The 19,901-nt window shown below is 35.3% G+C and overlaps 2 protein-coding genes across 2 annotated transcripts; one reads left to right on the top strand and one right to left on the bottom strand.

The window, feature by feature from the left end:
* Nucleotides 1-1,906: 1,906 nt before the first annotated feature.
* Nucleotides 1,907-13,018, bottom strand: LOC114716408 (uncharacterized). Its single transcript, XM_028901416.1, has 13 exons — nt 12,639-13,018; nt 12,487-12,552; nt 12,050-12,115; nt 11,828-11,903; nt 10,799-10,876; nt 10,127-10,224; nt 9,524-9,597; nt 8,070-8,157; nt 7,791-7,948; nt 6,066-6,108; nt 5,154-5,219; nt 4,064-4,141; nt 1,907-2,321 (listed from the first exon to the last, which is right to left on the bottom strand). The coding sequence occupies exons 1-13, from the start codon at nt 12,735-12,737 to the stop codon at nt 2,241-2,243; spliced, it is 1,071 nt and encodes a 356-aa protein (XP_028757249.1). The 5' UTR covers nt 12,738-13,018; the 3' UTR covers nt 1,907-2,240.
* Nucleotides 13,019-16,703: 3,685 nt separating this feature from the next.
* LOC114716398 (uncharacterized) lies at nt 16,704-17,462 on the top strand. Its single transcript, XM_028901397.1, has one exon. The coding sequence runs from the start codon at nt 16,704-16,706 to the stop codon at nt 17,460-17,462; it is 759 nt and encodes a 252-aa protein (XP_028757230.1).
* Nucleotides 17,463-19,901: the final 2,439 nt, after the last annotated feature.

Below are 19,901 nucleotides of genomic sequence, written 5' to 3' on the forward strand. Positions count from 1 at the left end.
TCTATCATATGCCTTGGGATCTGCAATCAACAATTGCAAAGGAGTGTAATATATAGTGTAAATCTACTCTTTCAAGGAGCAATTTATTAATTCTTAAATAACCTATATGCTATAAAACGCAATATTAACAAGGGAAGTATAGTTTGCGTTTTCTTTTAACTACCTAAATATAAGAATGATTAAAGGTCCTAAACTATAATGTTTTGGTCTTTTTATGTAATTAACGAGTGGACATGAGAATGGATCATATGCAATCTCTTGAGAATGGGTTAATTAGCCATCCTAGTTCGATTGATGATATGGGAGTTAGGTGATTAGGATATTATTAACATGTTCCTTTTTAATCAGATTCCCATGGAAACATTAATTAATAGTGAATTCACATTAATCACATTACCTAAACAGTAACATGCTTGATAATATGAAAACAAAAGATTCAACACATCAAAATATACACACGTCACCCTACACACGTATGTAAGCGATCTAGTTTCCTTTACATTTGTTTCTTACTCTACTCCTTCTTGTTCTCCTTTTCTAGCTAGGGTTTTGATATCTCCATGATAAACCTTTAGCTTTCTCTGGTTGTATAACACGAGTTTATCCAGAGTAATGATAGAGATTCGTGAGGATGCTTAAAGGGGTGTTTGGATAGAAACCAAATCATGGTTTCAGAAGTGCTTTTATGGATTACGAAGTAAATATGTGGAGAAGGTTATCTCGTTTTGCGGAAAAGTGCTTCTGAAACCTAAGTTTTGATTTTGCCAAACACCCCCTAAGTGTGCTTTGGGGAATTCTTGCAAACTGTCTTAAGAATCCGAGTAATATAAACCCTTTCTCTCTTCTCCTATTAGCTTCTATAGCTCATAAGATAAGTGTAAACCATTGGAATGAAAAAAATGAATAGAAAAACTATTTGAATAGCCTATGGTAGCTAGTGGATAGTTGGGATGGGTGATGACTGTGAAACCAATGGTGTTATGAGATTCTAGGATTAGATAGAAGCCTTGAACATGAAATTTCTGGACTTTTCACTCTTTAGGTTGCAATCTCTGAGTGACACCGCTGCGAAGGGACTGTCTCACCACTACAACACATTGATTATTGTCACCCCAAAAAGTACCATCTTGCCACAACAAAGGACCCTGTTCGCTTCAGTGATAAGTATACATTGGGTGCTTTGTGATTTTGTGTGCCTGTAAGACCTGTATTTGCTTGATGTATATTATATCAGTGCATGAGGATATTTTATAATCATGGATGGCATGACTGAACACCAATACTTGCATGTGATAATTTATGTTAAAGGATTAGAATGTATTACTATGGGGAAACAATCATGAATGAAATATCCTGTTTGTTTAGTTTATGATAAACCATAAGAATAGGGAGGTGATATGAGGAGAACATATGTTATGACCATGTGGTTTACTTTCATAGCCCACTAGGGTTGGCCTCTTGAAAAGGGCAGCACACTCTTATTTGTGGCATTCTAGGAGTATCTTGAAACAGTATACCCTGAGAAGGGCATACCCATCAGGATACTAGGCAATAACCCCTTAGACAGTATACCCTTTTTTTGAAGAAGCTCATGGCCTGCATGTACTCCATCGACTTTGGCTAGTCTTCATCACAAATGAGGGAAGCTCATAAGAGTCATTAGTCACACGGTAAGACTTAGCTCACGAGTTCAACTTAGCAGGTATAAAGAGAATATAAGGCAGGAATTGAGATTAAAATACTGATTGTGTTCTCGCCCACCATAGCAAATTCCAGAATAGTTAAACCACTTCTCCAAAAGAATCGAAGGGGCCAAAAGAGAATGAACCGCGATGAACTAACGGTAGAACAAAAGGGCGCCTCCGTGATCTACAGGCCACAAAACTATCATAAAGGCACCATACCATATGTGAAAAGTCTAACCAAGTACTAACATACATTGGTACAAGAGAGATAAGCATCACTTCTTCAGGAAGCAAATGTAGATATTTCCAAAAAAAAGTAACAGTAACAATATCAAACCTTGGGAGCTTGAAATGGCCGTTTCAAAAGTGAAGCAGAGTCAAAGCCCATTTCATTCAATGCTCTTAGCTCACGAGCAATGATTAGAAATGCCGTTCTCATGTTTAACTCAAAATTGCCTGGGAAAATTGTGTACGCAATCCGACTAATATTTACCCCATGCATACTATGGTTACACTAGAGCTATAAGACTACACCTTCAGTAACTGAACAGATGCTTATTTCAACCCACCACCAACATCAGTGATGAATATGCTTCCTGAATCACACCACCCACCCAAAACATCCATATTGGAGCACTGCAACAAAAATAATATCAGATTAGGGCAAAAAAGAAAATGAATAACTACTTTTTAATCCCCAGAAAGAGCATTAGTTTCCAATGTTTCTTTGTTTTCCGTTAAAGATTTCTTCAATTGAAAAACAGTAGCAATTAATTGATTGATTGTCCGCTCAATTTGCTAATTATTATATAACGACTTTAGGAACACGTATTAGATGAGAGAGATTCCAAAATACGTCACACATGAAATATTATGCTAATAATATTGGTGATAGCTTTCATATAACACTCAGAAAAATAAGCAAACGATAAATTACTTGACAGCAATTATTTGTCAAGAGGATCTTTACAAGAATGGAACATTTCTTCTGTTGCTGTGAATTTCCTATCACAAAGTCTAACAACAAATAAAATGCGAATTCTCAAAAGGGGAAAACCCCCTAAACTCAAAATTAACAAGAAAGATGACAAGTGTGATGGCAACTTTTAACTGAAAAAGCAGAGGAGGAAGAGGAGGACGAGGAGGAGGGGCTTTTAAAGGCCAGTTCCAATATTTTAAGAAACTGGGCATAATATACCTTATTGTTGCAGATTTAAGAACAAGCAGGAAACGAAAGGTGCTAATTTTGATTTTACCTCATTAGGTATGGTTTGCTTTGATTTAAATGTTAATTTTTCCTTCGTCTTTCCCCGTCCTTTTGAACATCAGGACAGTGGACATGTTTTTGAATAAATTAATGTTCATTTATCCTCTTCTCAGAGGAATTTAATATCGACTTTTGACCTGGTTACTTCTCTCTTGCAGGGAAATAGAAAAATAGCTGGCTCTACTTGAATCAGTCACCGTTGGTTCCACTGTTTTATCTAAGGACTTGTATACGTTGAATGTTGAATTCTGTCTCTGCTTCTGAATAATGAAACAGTCCTAGTACTAAAGTTGTTATTGGCAATAAATCTTCCTTGCTAGGGCAGACAGTTCGGTCACATTTCAATAGATAGGTTAGCAAAGGGATGTGAATCCATCAGCTAAGATGACCAGTGTAGTGGTATGCTTGAGGTTGTCTGAGTCTGTCTGTGAGCATGAATATCCACATTCTTTGGAATTCTTCGTATTAGTATTATTATCATTTCAAGACGGCTCAATAGACTAAAGTTGGTATAAACAAGTTTCATGTGAGTGGTGGTGGTGTAAACAATGAAATTTGGTGATATTGGAATTTTGTGAAACTTGATCAATCTGCAATAACAAGAAAAGTAATTAAGAAAAAGCAAACAGGATTGATATCAAACGGAATGTTATGTCCAGCATCAAATGAAAAGGATAATAAAAGTTGAGTTTAAAAGAGACCGAATGTAATTTAGCTCCAATCGATGTCTGTGCTTAGATATAGTTGGAAGCTACCTTTGGTTCTATTAAATGATTTTATCCGTTTTATTTTAATGAAGGATTATCATTTTTTTTTTTTTAGTTATTTCTAATAACGATGTTATTATTTTGAGATCATCTAACGTATTTTGTTTCAGTTAGGACATAATCACCTTATTTTGATTGTGATAAAGTTATATTATTTTAGGATAATTATATTTTTTATTTTTTATTTTATTTTCAGGAGACTAAGATTATTTTAAATATTTTTTTTATATAGGCTTTATCACTCAATTACTTGAGAGTTTGGATCTCTCATCATTGATAAATACAATGCAACTTTCATGTAATCATACAAATTTGAAGGATAATTAACCCTGAATATTTAGTACCTTGCTAAAGCCGAGCCAGTTTGAATCTCCTCTAAAGGAAAATAATTTGTTGCTTTCTTTCCATTGTCCACAAAAGACCTGCATTAGAGACTCAGAAATTCAGACCATTATGAGAATCAAGAGCAACATGTAGCCATACATCTGGTCCAAACCAAAAGGTACTCAGCGTGGGAGGTTGTAGATGCTACATAAAACACTAATTTTGTATGATAGAAAAATGTCTAAGATGCCTTGGGTAGTTGGCCAACACAACAAAAACAAGCCATATTATACCATTGTATTCTATCAACAGCCAACCCTTTAGTAGTTGGACATAAAAAGTTTAAAACAAATTATTCCACAACAAGAAGTCTTTTCCCACCAGTTGAGGTCGGCTATATGGCACGCACACATGCGCAAAAACTCACACGCACTCGTTCACAAGCAAACACACGAATGCACACGCAAAAAACAATCATTGTCATAAATGCTTGAGGTAATGCATACAGTGTGTGAATGTTCTCTAATAAATACAATAAAATCTAATTTAAGTTTGATTTCCCACAGGGAATTTGCATTTATGCTTGAGGTCACAAAATAAGGTAGTGCAAGACAATTACCAAAGATATATATCAAAAGAAAATTATTAAAACTTGAAATTTCCTCCTAGTTAAAGTGAGTTTGACCCCCACTTGAAAAAATCATTGCAATAGGTAAGCACTGTAAACTGATAGAAATTGATGACAATAAAATATGCCAAAAAAACCTTACATAAAGTCATCACTATCACTCTATTTAATTATATCTATGAATTACAATGTTTAAAGAATATAGTTCCCCTATTAATTTCCTCAACATAACAATAGACATGATTATATGAAACAAAATCTAATAAGCAACAGTACTAATTTTGCTTTGAAATTGAGTGATAATGAGCACTGATGTTCGAAATTTTAAGCAAGCCAATCCAAATGGATAATCCCACCTTCACCCATATCATGATTCAAGTCACTAATTTACTATCCAACTTCACATAAATTAGTTAAATTTTCAAGTGAAATAGCACCCATAAGACCAATAATTTAAAATCAGAAACTGGAGAAAGAATTACCTTATAATCAATCCCTTGTACATAGATATAGTTAGGGTCAATTGTTGAAAAAGCGAGTCCCGTTATCTGCAGCACAATAGTGGAAATGCAATCAACAGTCATCTATATCAGCAATGGAAGATCCAAAAAGAACTTGTTTCTAGTTTAATTGTACAGGAAATAAATAGCAAAAGGAAAGTTGAAGCAGTTGGCAAAAAGCTAGGTAGATTATTTCACAGCCAAAAGGTCCTCTCATATCAGCTAAAGCATTCATTTCCCGCCCACAACCTTCCCCACTTTCATCCCCCCCCCCCCTTTTTGCAATAAATATTACTGTTTCATAATGTTCGACAGGTTGAATTTAAGCCATCTCTTTTGAAGAGGTTGAAGACCCTGAGCTACTAGTTAATGGGGTAATTTAGCATGACTAAATCGCAAGCAGCTTGAATATATTTAGTGATGGAAGTACAGAAACATTAATTTGCCATTTACTTTTTGCACTAAGTATGTGTTTCTCAAGCATAAATGCTGCTACATGAGGAATATATATGGAAATAGAAATGATCATTGGATAAAATCAACTAAATGGAGTGCTCATAGTGAGACAAGCCACAAAAATAAATTATTTCATAGAATAATTATGAACATACACAACTTCAATACATGTCATCGTATGAACTTGTACACAGGGATCAAAGAAATTAACACCACTTAAGTTGTAATCAAATCCTTGTAGAGAAAAATAACAAAAGAATTCGTTTCCGATGGTTCATCATTCCCCACACTTCTCTGCATAAATTAATGTATATAATGGCAGAATAGCAACAAAGCCAAACGGTCTCATCATCTCCCATATTATTCCTTCAAGAAAATATTAAAAACAGAATCAAAACGTAAAGAAGGACCAAAGCAGCAATCATCATTAAAACTGACCTCATATTTTGAACAGTGCACCCATCTAGATAAAGCTGACCATCTACGTTAGAGATATAATTTACAAGGTTAGGATCAATCTGCTTCAGGTGACAATAAATGAGCATTTCCTCCCCCCACCCACCCGAATAAAAACCAAAATTTTCCTTTATGCACCTTCTGCTTAATAAAAATGAGCAGTAAGTAAACAAACAAAAAGTAATCAAGATTTCTGCATGCTACTCCCATCAGCAATATATGTTATCGACACATTTACGAACAACTCTTTTTAGCTCAATGGAGTGGAGGAGAAGGGAGGGGTTTTAAATGAGGGGAGAGATAGAGAGGAGGGCAGGAAGTAATTTAATGATCCCTTATTTAGATTGATTGGAAGGGAGCGGAGGGAAGGCATTTTAATAATATTTTGTTTGGTTTAGGAGGGGAATGGAAGCAAGGGGAGCTAAGTATCAATTAACTATTTTACTCTTATAAAATTTAAATAGATTTTCTTTCTATAAAAACTTAAAGAAAGAAGGGCTTCAGCCACAAGATTCCACAAATGTAAGGAGAACAAATAGGGGCTTCGATAAATGAATACAGATTTGACGCTGACAAAATGCCCATGACTTGTAACTATCTCATGAGTGATGTAATCAAGTTGAGATCAGTTTTAGAATGCCCACCTCTATACCACAAAGCAATAATCATCGATATGGGGTTTGGATCTTCAAATCCTCATAATGGAGCAATCTAGTTTCAATGTGGCGTCCTGTTTTGACCTTTTCTTGATGTAGATGATGCTTGCATCTCAATTGTCACTGTTCTTGTAATGATAAATTAATTCCCCTTAACTACTTTAATGAATATATATATTGATGATGAATATCATCTGCGAGTGCATTTTGACAATGAATATAGTTTTTCCTTATAGTTTATGTTTTAATTATGCATTGGATATGGTAAAGTGATAAAAGTTCTAATAGTAATATATATAGACAAGAATACTCTTTCAATTTGTTTATTGTATAAGATTAGGTCAATCAATATATCTGCAGACAAGTTTGTGAAGAAAAGTTGAGCCAAGCCATGCAAGTTTTTTTGTTGTGCTTAGAAAAGGGAATCAAAACGTATTCCTTTTTTAAAAATGGTTGTATTACTGCCCATGCTCGTAATGTCATAGGTCTCAGCAATTGACAAATAATTTAAGCAATTATGCCAAATAGTTTATGTGCATAAATTTTTCACAAACACATGCTAGGTATCATAGTTGCGTTTGAGAAATACTTGTTAAATATTAAAAAAGTTATAATTATTGTTATTAAAAAATGATATAAATTTTTCACAAATATTTGTTGGCTAGGTATCATAGTTGCATTTGAGAAATACTTGTTAAATATTAAAAAAGTTAAAATTATTGTTATTAAAAAATGATATTAAGTTTGTTCAATTTTTATGCAATTATTTTCAACTAATAAATAATAGATTAAAAATAATTCTCACATGTTAAGTCAAAAATGATAAATTGTATTATACATATTTATTTCATGATAAATTGAAATGAAAGAAAAATTAATTTAAATTTTATGAGGGTAAAAAATTATTTTATAGTTAGCTTCCCTCCCCTCCCTCATGAACCAAACAAGCTCCCTTCTCACCGTTGAGCCAAACAAGGTGTAGTAGCCCAGAGTCATGATCCCTAAACAAATTCCAGTATTTGTTTCCTATAAGACCATAACAGTGACTAACCTGCGAGGATCATAAATGGTCAGTGTGCGATCAGCTCCCCCCACAGCAAGATTGCCAGTTGAAGAACTGCAAACAGAATAGTATATATCACCAGGGGAACCACATACTCGACGTATACAACCACCATTCTCGTTCATTCTCAAGTCCCATATAGTCAGCTGCAATTTAATAACAGATGATGCACTAAAACATATGCAAACAATAAAAAAAAAAAATGAGGGAACTCAAGACAATCCCAAGGCAAAATAGAAAAAAAGCCATCAAAGCTAACGGATTTACCTGGCAACCTTCAGTAACAGCTAAGATAGAACCTCCATCTCCACTAACTCCATTTTGCATAAAGTTTAGTGAAGTAGGGCACCACAACCTGTGAAAACCAAATTAACTAAATGACATCCATGCAAATTGATGGAACTTGCACTGAAAATGCTTTTAAACGGTATGATTCAGGCAGAGTGTGGGTCTAACCATAAAACTATAAGGAGAATAACAGAAAACACACCCTCACAAACTCACTGGTTCCCTAGCATTCAAGAGGCTAGAATCTACCGACCCCTCTAAACCCCTTTGATAAACCTCTCTCTTGCAATACTCTCTCACTCTCTCTTCTAGCTCATCCCAGTACATATTGTGCAACAATTTGTAGCAGCACCCAATTGGCAATTCCCTCTCCCTTCCTCTTTCATAATCTCTTGTCTTTATTTTCTTGCCATAGCTCATCAACATCTTGGGCCCACGAGTTGCAGGTCCATCACATATAAATGTTAACAAATGAAAAATTTAGTACGAGTTACACCATTAAGATTTGGCCTTTTGGTGAAGAAGCACAAGTCATCCATAAATAGGGGCAAAAAGGAAAATATCAGACCCTGCCATCCTATGAAGCCAAGAAAAATGATAGCAATAATTTAGTTCTCTCAGACAAGCCATGCAAAAGTTGATTAAGCTGGTCAAGAATCTTGATTAGTGAACACTTCCTTCATAGCAAACCAAACTACTATTAATGAGATAAATAAAGAGGGCCTTCATAACAAAATGTGAATTTAAACAAACACTCTGTCAATGGAGCATTCTGCAGGTTAAACATCTTGATACTTAAGGGTGACTGTGAGAGAAAATATTTCATGCACTAGAAAGTAAGTTGGAAGTTAAATAGACAATCAGTAAGAATACAGTCAGGAGCTTTTCTTCTACTCTTCCTTTTTAACTAACTACATTGTCAAAATGCCACCCACGAAATCACTAATCAAACTACATTCAATCAATTATTGCAATTTTTATCTGTAATATATTCATGACCTTTAATTAAATTATGGCATTCAATCAATTACATTGGCAGCAATTTAATTAAATTATGGCATTCTGGATGGGAAGGGATATGAAAGAAAAGATAAAGTTTAAAATGAATGACTTGAAATGTTCAACAGCTTTAATGTTTAAAATACAAAATTTGGCATCAGTACAAGTCAATGACTCCAAGGCATAGTCATTACCATATCCATGTATTTTGAGCTACTGCGTACTAGACGAAGGGGATAGTGGAATGAGTTTTATTAAATCTTTATTCGTATGATGTCACAATGAATACCATAAAAATAAAGTACAACAATTTGGAAGATGTTGAAACAAGGAAGAATGGAGGAGTAAATGGAAGTAGATAATTTTATTTCCAAAATATTAAAATTGTATAAAAACACTGGGAAGAAGATTTAACCATCCTACAGCTTCCTTACATTCTGAACGTACGAATGTGTATATCTTGATCATAAATGTCAATGGTTTTGCAAAAACTGCGAGCAACAGCAGCCTGGATGAAGAAACCAGCCAATCAACACATCAGGAAACCCCATAAAAAGGGAAGTAAATGGTCAAATGTCAAAACTAGAAAATTAAAAGGGTAGCATCTTCTTTCCTCATTCTTGTATTTTCCATTTGACTAGATACAAGGGAATGACATTTCATTAAAAATTTTAATAACTTTTCAAGACAAGGATACCAAATAATATGATATTTTATTTTCTTCTTTAACTCAAGTTATGGCTACTGCTACAGCTTCTGTACAATTTGATTGATTTAATGATAGGACTAAGAATTTACAAATAGAACATACATTACAGACCTTTCAGATCACTATCAGCAGGAAATTATCATATGCGATGAAAACAATATTTAATCTGAAAAATTAATCCCAGCATCTATTATTTTGAACTATAAATGAAGTCTGGTTTTCTATAATCATACTTTGAGGCATAAAAACCATGAGATAGAAAAACTAAATGCCATAACCTGGGCAACAAAAGTATGTGAAATTCTTAAATTTGTCCATCAGAGCTCACCATAAAACATTGATTTGGGCTAAAGCAGAGTCCTGACCAACTTCCTTCTCCAATTCCATAGTCATTAGGTGACACTGAGTATGTAAGCCTGTCAAGATCTGCATATACACAGATGCCAGCAAGAGAAAAAGTTTAATAATAAATTTTCTTGCTGATATTAACATTTAAAATGAAATGAAAAAGAGTATGGCTAAGGTTCACAGAATCCAATCATATTTATTTCTCCCTCTCGACATGTCAGAACTTAAAAGCCACCAATCAGGTGAATCTAACCATTAATCCAATGAATTAGACACATCATAAACTAGAATACAACCAATGCATTCTCGAAGATAAATTGTACTGAAGACCTTTTAATAGGTACATGAAAGAAAAAGATAAATTATATCTCATTTAACTTTTACCTTTTGGGAAAGTATTACTTAAACTTTAATCTTGCGAAAATTAATCACTTGAACTTCAGAAATCTCCCACTATGAACTTCTAACTCTATCAATCAAGCACTTGTACATTGAAAAACCTTCAAGTAGGCACTTCCATCCAAATTCCACTCTCAATTAAAAACACAAGGAGTTAATATATGGTAAAGAAATTTGGAAAAAAATCACTAGTTTTCCTTCTTCAACGTAAATAATTCCGAATGACAATATTGACAAGGGGAAAAAAGTGTACCTTTACCCAAAGGATCTGACTTTGATACAATAAGATGACCGTAAGAATCCACAATTCCTAATGTTAAGTAGCCATGACCTGAAAAATATAGTAAGTTAACATATAGAACAGTGCATATATATTGACCTAAATTATGTTAGCATGTTAAGATACTGAAATACTAGGGAAAAAATTAATTATTTGGACCAATACTGGAAGTTTCTGTCCATATAAGTTTCATTTCAAAGCATCAACAAACATTTTATTCAATGTAGTTATGTTGAACTGTTACCATGCTGAATATAGTTCAACCAACTACTTATTCAACTTCTTTGTTCCATAACTATCAAATTGGGTGAAAAAAATACATACTCAAAAAGCGAATATTGCATAAAGCTACATTCTCAGTCAGAGAAATTTTTCCCAAAGCTGAAGAGGGACTTAATAGCTAATTACAGTTATCAAGAGCTGAAGACACATAAAACTAGTCATAATTACTGTTTCTACATATTGTAGAGCATTTACTGTCTTTCTGGTATCACCAATTAAAACTTATAGTACTGACAAATATACAGGAAATACAAACATTTAAGTATATTAGGTGAAAGTGTTCTTATATCAGTTATAAAATGGCATATAGATAGCAAAAGCTTTATGATAGAATAACAAAATCGAAAGAAAGACTTTAGCACCACTTGATTAATAAGGTATCCAACAAAAAGATTAACAAAAGGAAAAATAGAAGTACAATATTTCAAATAAAATAACTCATAGTAGTGTTATAAAACAATCAGAATGTTACAAGGCGAGAAACATTTCAACATTCAATCTCACATAATAAAATATTGTTCGACATTTGATTCAGGGTCCAAAGCCGTGTTGATATGCATCCGTTTCCAGGAAATATGCTAATGCTAATTGGCTACTTTGAATCAGGTACATAGAGAATCTATCTAAACTTTTACGCTAAATGAAATGCATTGTAAGAACTAAGTGCTAAGAAGACTGAAGAAATTATTAAGTCATAATTGTAAGACATAAGTTGCATACTTCCAGCTTCAGCAAGAACAATACTCTGAATTTCTGAACGATGAGGGCAGCGGTTGACTAATGATGAGTCAACAACCTACCAGAGACAAGAAGACAAAAATTCACCAATCACCATATTAACAAATAACAGGAAAACTAAGAAACTGAGCACAAGAAACATCCCATAAAAGGATCTGAGGCATAATGCTAATGCTTTCCCCTGTAGTACATGGGACTTCATACCTCAGTCTGTTCAGGGATCAAAAGACCTTCTTTTCCTTTACAAACTGAAGATTCTTCCAGTGTGATCTAGAAAGTAAATAAATTTAAGAAGAAAAGAAATAATTAGTTTATAACCGCAGGAGGCTCAAGTAAAACAGAATATGACTAAGTCTATAAAAACAAGATCATTGCCTGTAACAACTAGCATTAAATGTTCCGCAACAAAGCATTATTCAGCCCAAGCCTGTGTTATTCCATGTATACACCACACCAAATAACTTTGCTCATCACAATAACCATGAATTTGGATGCATTAATAAGAAGGAAAAAAAATCAAAAGAAAGCCAAACAATGATGCTTAACTTTATTAATCTAATCAGTTGCCCAGGACCATAAACTGACAAATGCGGTCATTCTCCCTCTCACATATGCAAACGCCACAAGTCATTACTAGATACCTGGAGCTTAAAGATGTCATAGCCGGAAGCTATGTATACAAAACTGAATCTTGGGTCTTCGCTAACCTGACAAATGAACTAAGAATGTAAGAGCAAATAGGGAGGCAGAAAGTAAATCATCCGTGACAAAGTTTCAGACGAGGACTTTTTACATGGAGAGCGAGGCGAGTAGACTGCAGGCTTCCAGGAGATGGGTCTTGAATAAGAGTAGATGGAACCACTGCTTTCTTCAGACTCTTAGCTTCTAACATCTTCACATTCGCTCTCTCCAAGCGCAAACGTTGCTTTTGAGGAGTAGACGGAACCAGTTCAGTATGAACTAAGATAACGAGTTTTCAATTTAATGTTGTTGGTAGTAGTTCTTCAGTGTAAAATTGGACGCTTTATAAAAATCTCGCAGTCTGGAAATTTCGCACTTCGTTCGGTTCGTTGAGGATTTGTCGGCCTTATGCTTGGCGACAGTGTAGCAGATGAAGAGACCTGAGGTTGAAATAAGCTTTGCCGGGAACGGTCATGCGAAGGGGAAGGGGCCTCTGATGCTCTGCATTAATTTTCTACTTTTTTTTTTTGGGTAGAAACTAGGTGGTATCCCTAGCCGATAGCGAGAGACTAATCCTCCTGAAGCTTACCAATTTTACTTTAGCAATATATTCTTCATCAATTTCTCACGTACCAATGAATGGCAGCATTAAATTGATTAAAAAATTAGCTTTTATCTAAATATTAATATATTTTTTCTCACTTATTTTTTTCTTACTTTTACTATAATTAATAGGAACAGAATTAAAAATGAAACATTAAAAAGAGTACAAGGGGCAAATAAAAATAATCAAAATTTCTCCCTACAAATCAACGACTGATAATAGGGAAAATGACAGATAAAGCCACTCTAATATATACAATTCCAGATTGGGTCCTGAATTGTGAAAATGACAGATTGGGTCATTGACCCAATCTGTCATTTGCAAAATGAGGGCAAATAGACAAATTTGGCCTTCTGATGTAAAAGCAAAAAGAATTATACTGAAGCAAGGAAATGTCGATGACACTTATGGCTCTGTAGAATTATACCGCAGAAAGATGGAGAATGTTTGACGGTGGGACCTTGGAAGGTGGTTGAAGCAAGCAAGGTTAGTAATTTCTCACACCACAGTTTTCGTCTATTCATCCTGGGGTTTAATCACGGTGGTTTTGTTCTTCATTTTGAAGTATTGTGATTGTGGGTATGGTTGGGTACACGTTCTTGGGCTTGAAATCTGAATGAGGTTGAAAAAAGCAAGTGAAGTAATTTTATGCACCACAATCTTCCTCTTTTCATCCCCTACCATGATCATTTATCAATATGGGTCTATCAACGTTTTTTCCGACGAAGCTGATACAGTAAATTGGGTTACGTACGAAGGTCGAAGCATGCGTACTTGTAGCGTTTCGTTGGTGACAGTGAAGTTCGTATTTTTATTTGCCTGAGCTGAAGCATTTATCCATAGGGGTTTGTTGCTTTTTGGTAGGGTTTACAATGATTAGTGTTGGGGAATGGAGGATTGTTTTTGGGAGAAAGTCGAAGCTGATTGCATGACATTGAAGTTTGAGGCATGACAGTTATGATAGGGTGGATATTATAGTTAATAGCTAGTGTTAAAGTGTGAAATCTTAAACTAAAGTTGTTAATGAGTGAAGAGGTACTGTTATTTATCTTTATTTAAAGAAGTGACAAAATATCATTATCGGTGAACTAACATAATGATTATTCATTTGTTTCAGCTTAGCTTGCACAATGAATTGTAATATTGGCTCCACTCCTGGGAAGGAATTATTTTGTTACTTTCATGTAGATGGAGAATTTGTTATTAGTCCTAAAGGTCAAGTTAGATATCATGGAGGTAGAGTACATGCAAAACGATAAAAGATAGAATGACACTTGAAGATTTAAGGGCAACTATATCAGAATGCAGTGGTTATGATGGTAGCAGTTGGGACATGAAGTATACTGTCAAGTATGATGAGAGGACATTAATTGATCTTGTTGATGATGGCGGAGCTAGAAATATTTTTGTGCATAATGACATCATTGCGCATGTGTATGTATCATTGAAAGGTAATGAGACTGAAAGACATAAAATCAATGATCAAGAAATGTAAGTTATAAATTTCTTCTGGTTGAAGGTGTTATTTGTTGTGCTAATGTAGTTAATGTGAGAACAGATATTGTTAATATGCTAACAAATGTAGTGATCGTCCATACAGAATTGAGACAGAACCACATGAGATGACTAATGCACAAATGTAAGTAAAAAAATTTTTGCTAGTGTAAGTTGCTATTTGCTGTGCTAATGTAGTGAATGTAGGAACAGATGTTGTTAATATGCTAACAAATATAGTGATCGTGCATGCAGAATTGAGACAGAACCGCCTGAGATGAATGATGCACAGAGGTAAGTAAAAAAATATTTCCTGGTGGAAGTTGATATTTGCTGTGCTAATGTAGTGAATGTAGGAACAGATGTTGTTAATATGCTAACAAATGTAGTGATCGTGCATGCAGAATTGAGACAGAACCACATGAGATGACTGATGCACAAATGTAAGTAAAAAAATCTTTGCTGGTGTAAGTTGCTATTTGTTGTGCTAATGTAGTGAATGTAAGAATAGATGTTGTCAATATACTAACAAATGTAGTTATCGTGCATGCAGAATTGAGACAGAACTACCTGAGATGAATGATGCACAGAGGTAAGTAAAAAAATATTTTCTGGTGGAAGTTGATATTTGCTGTGCTAATGTAGTTAATATGGGAACAGATATTGTTAATATGCTAATAAATGTAGTGATCGTGCATGCAGAATTGAGACAGAACCACATGAGATGACTGATACACAAATGTAAGTAAAAAAATCTTTGCTGGTGTAAGTCGCTATTTGCTGTGCTAATGTAGTGAATGTAGGAACAGATGTTGTCAATGTGCTAACAGTTGTAGTTATCATGTATGCAGATCCAAAATTGAAAGATGGTTGGGATTGTCACGCCAGGAAATGGCTGTATCTTATATCAGTTTGGGAAATGATTATGAGCACGTGAGTCATGAAAGTACTGCTGAATGCATTCCTTATCAAGTCCCAAGTGGCTCACATGTAGGCAGTGATGGCCCGCATGAAGGCCCAGGCTCCAGTGGAGGGAATGCAGTGGCACAAATTACTGAGATGAACTATAGTAAATGGTTGGAACTTTTTACAGGCATGGGGCAAAAAATTGCACATGCTGGTTTGTTTAGGGAGTATTTGTACAAGTTTAGCATCGCACATAACTTTAAGCTTAAATTTTCGAGGAACAGCAAAGAGAGAATGTCTGTCATTTGCAAAGTGGAAGGTTGTCCATGGAAAATATGTGCAAGTGCATTGGGGAAGAATGTTCCATATCTTCGTGTCACCACATTCATTAATGAGCATGCCCATAGTGCCCAAGATAATTTGCAAGTTAGACGGTGTGCAAGATCTAATATGACATCCTGTATAATTATCGATGAGGTGAGGAACCATGCTGACAAGCGGGCAAGTGAAATAAGGACAAAATTGCAAACAGAATATGGTATGAATGTTACATACAAACAGGCATATAGGGCGAAGGAGAAGGCAATAGAAGACATACATGGTAGACCTGAACATTCATATATGTTAATACCATGGATATGCCAAAGGCTGAAGGAAACCGATGAGAAAATAGTAGCTGAATGGGTAGCTGGTCCTAACTACAGATTTGAGCGTGTGTTCATCGCATACGGGTGTTGTATAGAGGGTTTCTTGGCTGGTACTAGACCCGTTCTGTATGTTGACGGAACTCATTTATCTGGACCATATAAGGGAACACTCCTCGCAGGTTCGGCATATGATGCAAATAATGAGTTGTTGCCTTTTGCAATGGCTATTGTAAAGGGAGAGACAATTGATGACTGGACTTGGTTTATGTCTATGATTAAAAAGATAGTTGGCTCAAAGCCATTAACTATTGTGTCAGACCGTCATAATGCCATAATAGGAGCTGTACAATCAGTGTTCGATTCTGACAGACATGCGTATTGTTATAGGCACGTTAAAGAGAACTTTAGTGCAGAGTAGCTCAAATTGAACAGAGGTAAAAGGAGCAGAACACGCTCCAAAGAGGATGCATTAATGCTTCTTAATAAAATTGCATGGGCTAGGGTTGACAATGAATTTGACAAGGCAATGGCAGAAATGAGGGAGTTCTCTCCAGAGTTATTTGACTGGGTTAACAATCATTGGGATGTAGATAAGTGGGCTGTGAGCAAGTTCCCATATAAACGATGGGATAATATAACGACCAATATTGCTGAATCATTCAATGCTTGGATGGTCAAGGAAAGAAAGCACAATGTAGCCCAAATGATTCATGAGCATCGTGAGAAAGTTGCGAAAAAGATGCAAGCATCAAGTGTGGCAATGACAAAATGGAAGAGTTGTATAGGGCCAAAGATAGAGACCAAAGTAAAGGAAAATGTGGAGGTTAGTAAGCAGTTCATTACAACAAATTATGGTAGGGGAAATGTCAATGTCCAAACCTCACGTGGACACCACCGAGTGAGTCTCAGCTTGCACTATTGTAGTTGTGCAGAGTGGCAGATGACAGGGATTCCATGTAGGCATGCTTGTGCAGCGATGAAAACTGTCCATGGTGATATTTATGATTATATTGAGGGATGGTACAAATTTTCATGTCAGCAGAAGATTTATGGGAGGTGCATGACTCCGGTGGTCACAATTGACATGCCAAATATAAATGACTATAGGATGGAGAATATATGTAATCAAATTTTACTGCAACCCCCAATCACAAGTCGGGATCCTGAAAGGCCTAAGATTACAAGGCATGAGTCACAATACCAAGACAAAAAGATATACCGCTATACTCAATATCATCAAGTTGGACATACAAGAAGAACGTGCAAAAACCCAAATCCAAGTTGATTTGGGATGTACACCATGTGATGCGTCATTTTTTTGTTAGCATTGTTGGGCCATTTTTTTGATTGAAAAAATGTAAATAGTTTAATGTATTGGCCATGTTGGTTTTTGGTTAATGGCCATATTGGCATTATGTTGTTGGGTATGTTTTTTGTTGGTCAATGCTTTAACTGTTATTGTTATATCATTGTAAATACTGTGGATGGTTGGGTGGGTAATGTCCTTGACAATGAAACATTAAGTGGAAGCATCATCTTAATGTCCACTTGTCATGAAACATATGTAAATCAGTTATTGTGATGTATTTGATGATTGTTGGTTAATGACTAAAGTGATGTTGTTATTCTCTATTCTATTGTTGTAGTTGTGATGCATTTGCTGTCATGTTATTTTTCCTATCTGCAATTATGCTACTATGAGTAGTTATTGGTGCATGACAGACGTGCATGTAGGTAATGCCTAAACACTTCTAGTGAATTGTTGATCAGCTGTGGGTAATAACCTCATCACTTCTATTGAATCACAATAAAACTCCTCATGGGCCATTTCTGCCTACGTTTATATAGTAAGTAGTTATTTTCTACACCGATGTAGGTAATGCCTAAACACTTCTAGTGAATTGTTGATCAGCTGTGGGTAATAACCTCATCACTTTTACTGAATCACAATGAAACTCCTCATGGGGCCATTTCTGCGTACATTGATATAGTAAGTAGTTATTTTCTACACCGATGTAGGTAATGCCTAAACACTTCTAGTGAATTGTTGATCAGCTGTGGGTAATAACCTCATCACTTTTACTGAATCACAATGAAACTCCTCATGGGGCATTCCTGCGTACGTTGATATAGTAAGTAGTTATTGTCTACACCGATGTAGGTAATGCCTAAACACTTCTAGTGAATTGTTGATTAGCTGTGGGTAATAACCTAATCACTTTTACTGAATCACAATGAAACTCCTCATGGGGCATTCCTGCATACGTTGATATAGTAAGTAATTATTTTCTACACAGATGTAGGTAATGAGTACACACTTCTAGTGCTTCCTCAAATCGAACTAGTGAATGAATATGATTATTCATTGCGCACCACTAACTACGAATGAGTGACTAGTTATTTGCTTAAACGAATATAGGTAACGATTAAAATGTTATAGTCATCCTTTAAATAGATCTAGATACTCAACTTAATAACAAGTCGTAACTTGATAATCACCCAGAATTTGAACATGTACATTACCGGTACAACATCATCCCCTATGAAATTACATGGTTACTATTGAAGAAACCTTTCCAACTTGTCCTATACACATGTAAATACTAATTCTTGACACTCCTATTGAGTTGATCGCTGTCGTTTGCTTTTTCTAATATCTTCTTGTTCCTCCAACAGTGTTAAGGCAGCATCACGACATGCATTGTTAGGATGATTAACCATCCACCACATTAGATCACGCCTAAATTGAGCCACTTGATCCTGCACAGACATTAAATCCCTCGTCACATAGGGCAATAATCAATCACAACAAACAATCATTAATTACATAAAACGTACAGGAGTATAATTAAGCGCTGCCTGTGGATGCCACGATTTTAACCATAGCATAACATAGACTCCACAGTCCTTGCTGCACACAGCATGTCATGACATGTTAACAATTTTGCCCAACAACATCCAGCCAACCAATCAATTTAAAGAACAAAAAAGTTAATCACACTCACATGTTGTTTTATTTTGCAACATCAAGATAGATTATATCAGGCTTTGGCTTCTTCCCAATCAACTTTGGCTGAACCAACTCTATAATATCGTGAAACCGGTCCCGCTGGATAAAACAATAACAATCAATGAAATAAAAATTTCACAGATTAATTATAAACAATAATTGGTACATACACAAATGTTGTGGAACTTTTCCATATCGTCAACAATTGTTCCCTTCTGCTTGTTCTTTTTCTTTGGCTGCCCGCTAACATATATTCAGTGAATCCAGCATATAGAAGTTCATGACCTTCGGCTCCAGCACAAAGCAGAACCGATGTTGGTCTACAAGTGCTGGTCTCAAAATCAAGTCACAATCCCCAATGTTATAACCAACATGTTCCTCTTGTAGTTCCTTCTTGCTCACTGCAACACTCCACCCTGGACTACAAAGTTTTGACTGCAAAATATGACACCATAAGCATATTGACATAAACTATCACTGAAATTAAGTAATGTTACAGCAACCTTACCATAAAGTAGGCATCAAATATGTGTCGTCTAACTTGTCCACCCCCCTCTTTTATTTCTCCCATCAGCATGTGGCACACCATTGACATGACCTGTTTGACACATGACAAAATTTTTAAGCTTAAGCTTACACAGCATCTGTTATACACAATAGCTAATCAGGTGGAGATTTCATTACATGGTTACTAACTCTATGCATTCCACCCAA

The sequence above is a fragment of the Neltuma alba genome, unplaced genomic scaffold, assembly GCF_004799145.2.
Source record: "Neltuma alba isolate B1F8T4 unplaced genomic scaffold, ASM479914v2 tig00011654_pilon, whole genome shotgun sequence".
Lineage (NCBI taxonomy): Eukaryota > Viridiplantae > Streptophyta > Magnoliopsida > Fabales > Fabaceae > Neltuma > Neltuma alba.

What these genes read in the sequence shown, in the direction of transcription:
- LOC114716408 (XM_028901416.1), bottom strand. Translation starts at nt 12,737, where the DNA reads ATGTTAGAAGCTAAGAGTCTGAAGAAAGCAGTGGTTCCATCTACTCTT. An exon ending in CTACTCGCCTCGCTCTCCAT is followed by an intron (nt 12,553 to 12,638) that starts GTAAAAAGTCCT and finishes TTCATTTGTCAG; the next exon opens with GTTAGCGAAGACCCAAGATT. An exon ending in TGTTCTTGCTGAAGCTGGAA is followed by an intron (nt 10,877 to 11,827) that starts GTATGCAACTTA and finishes TATATTTTTCAG; the next exon opens with GTCATGGCTACTTAACATTA.
- LOC114716398 (XM_028901397.1), top strand. Translation starts at nt 16,704, where the DNA reads ATGGCAGAAATGAGGGAGTTCTCTCCAGAGTTATTTGACTGGGTTAAC.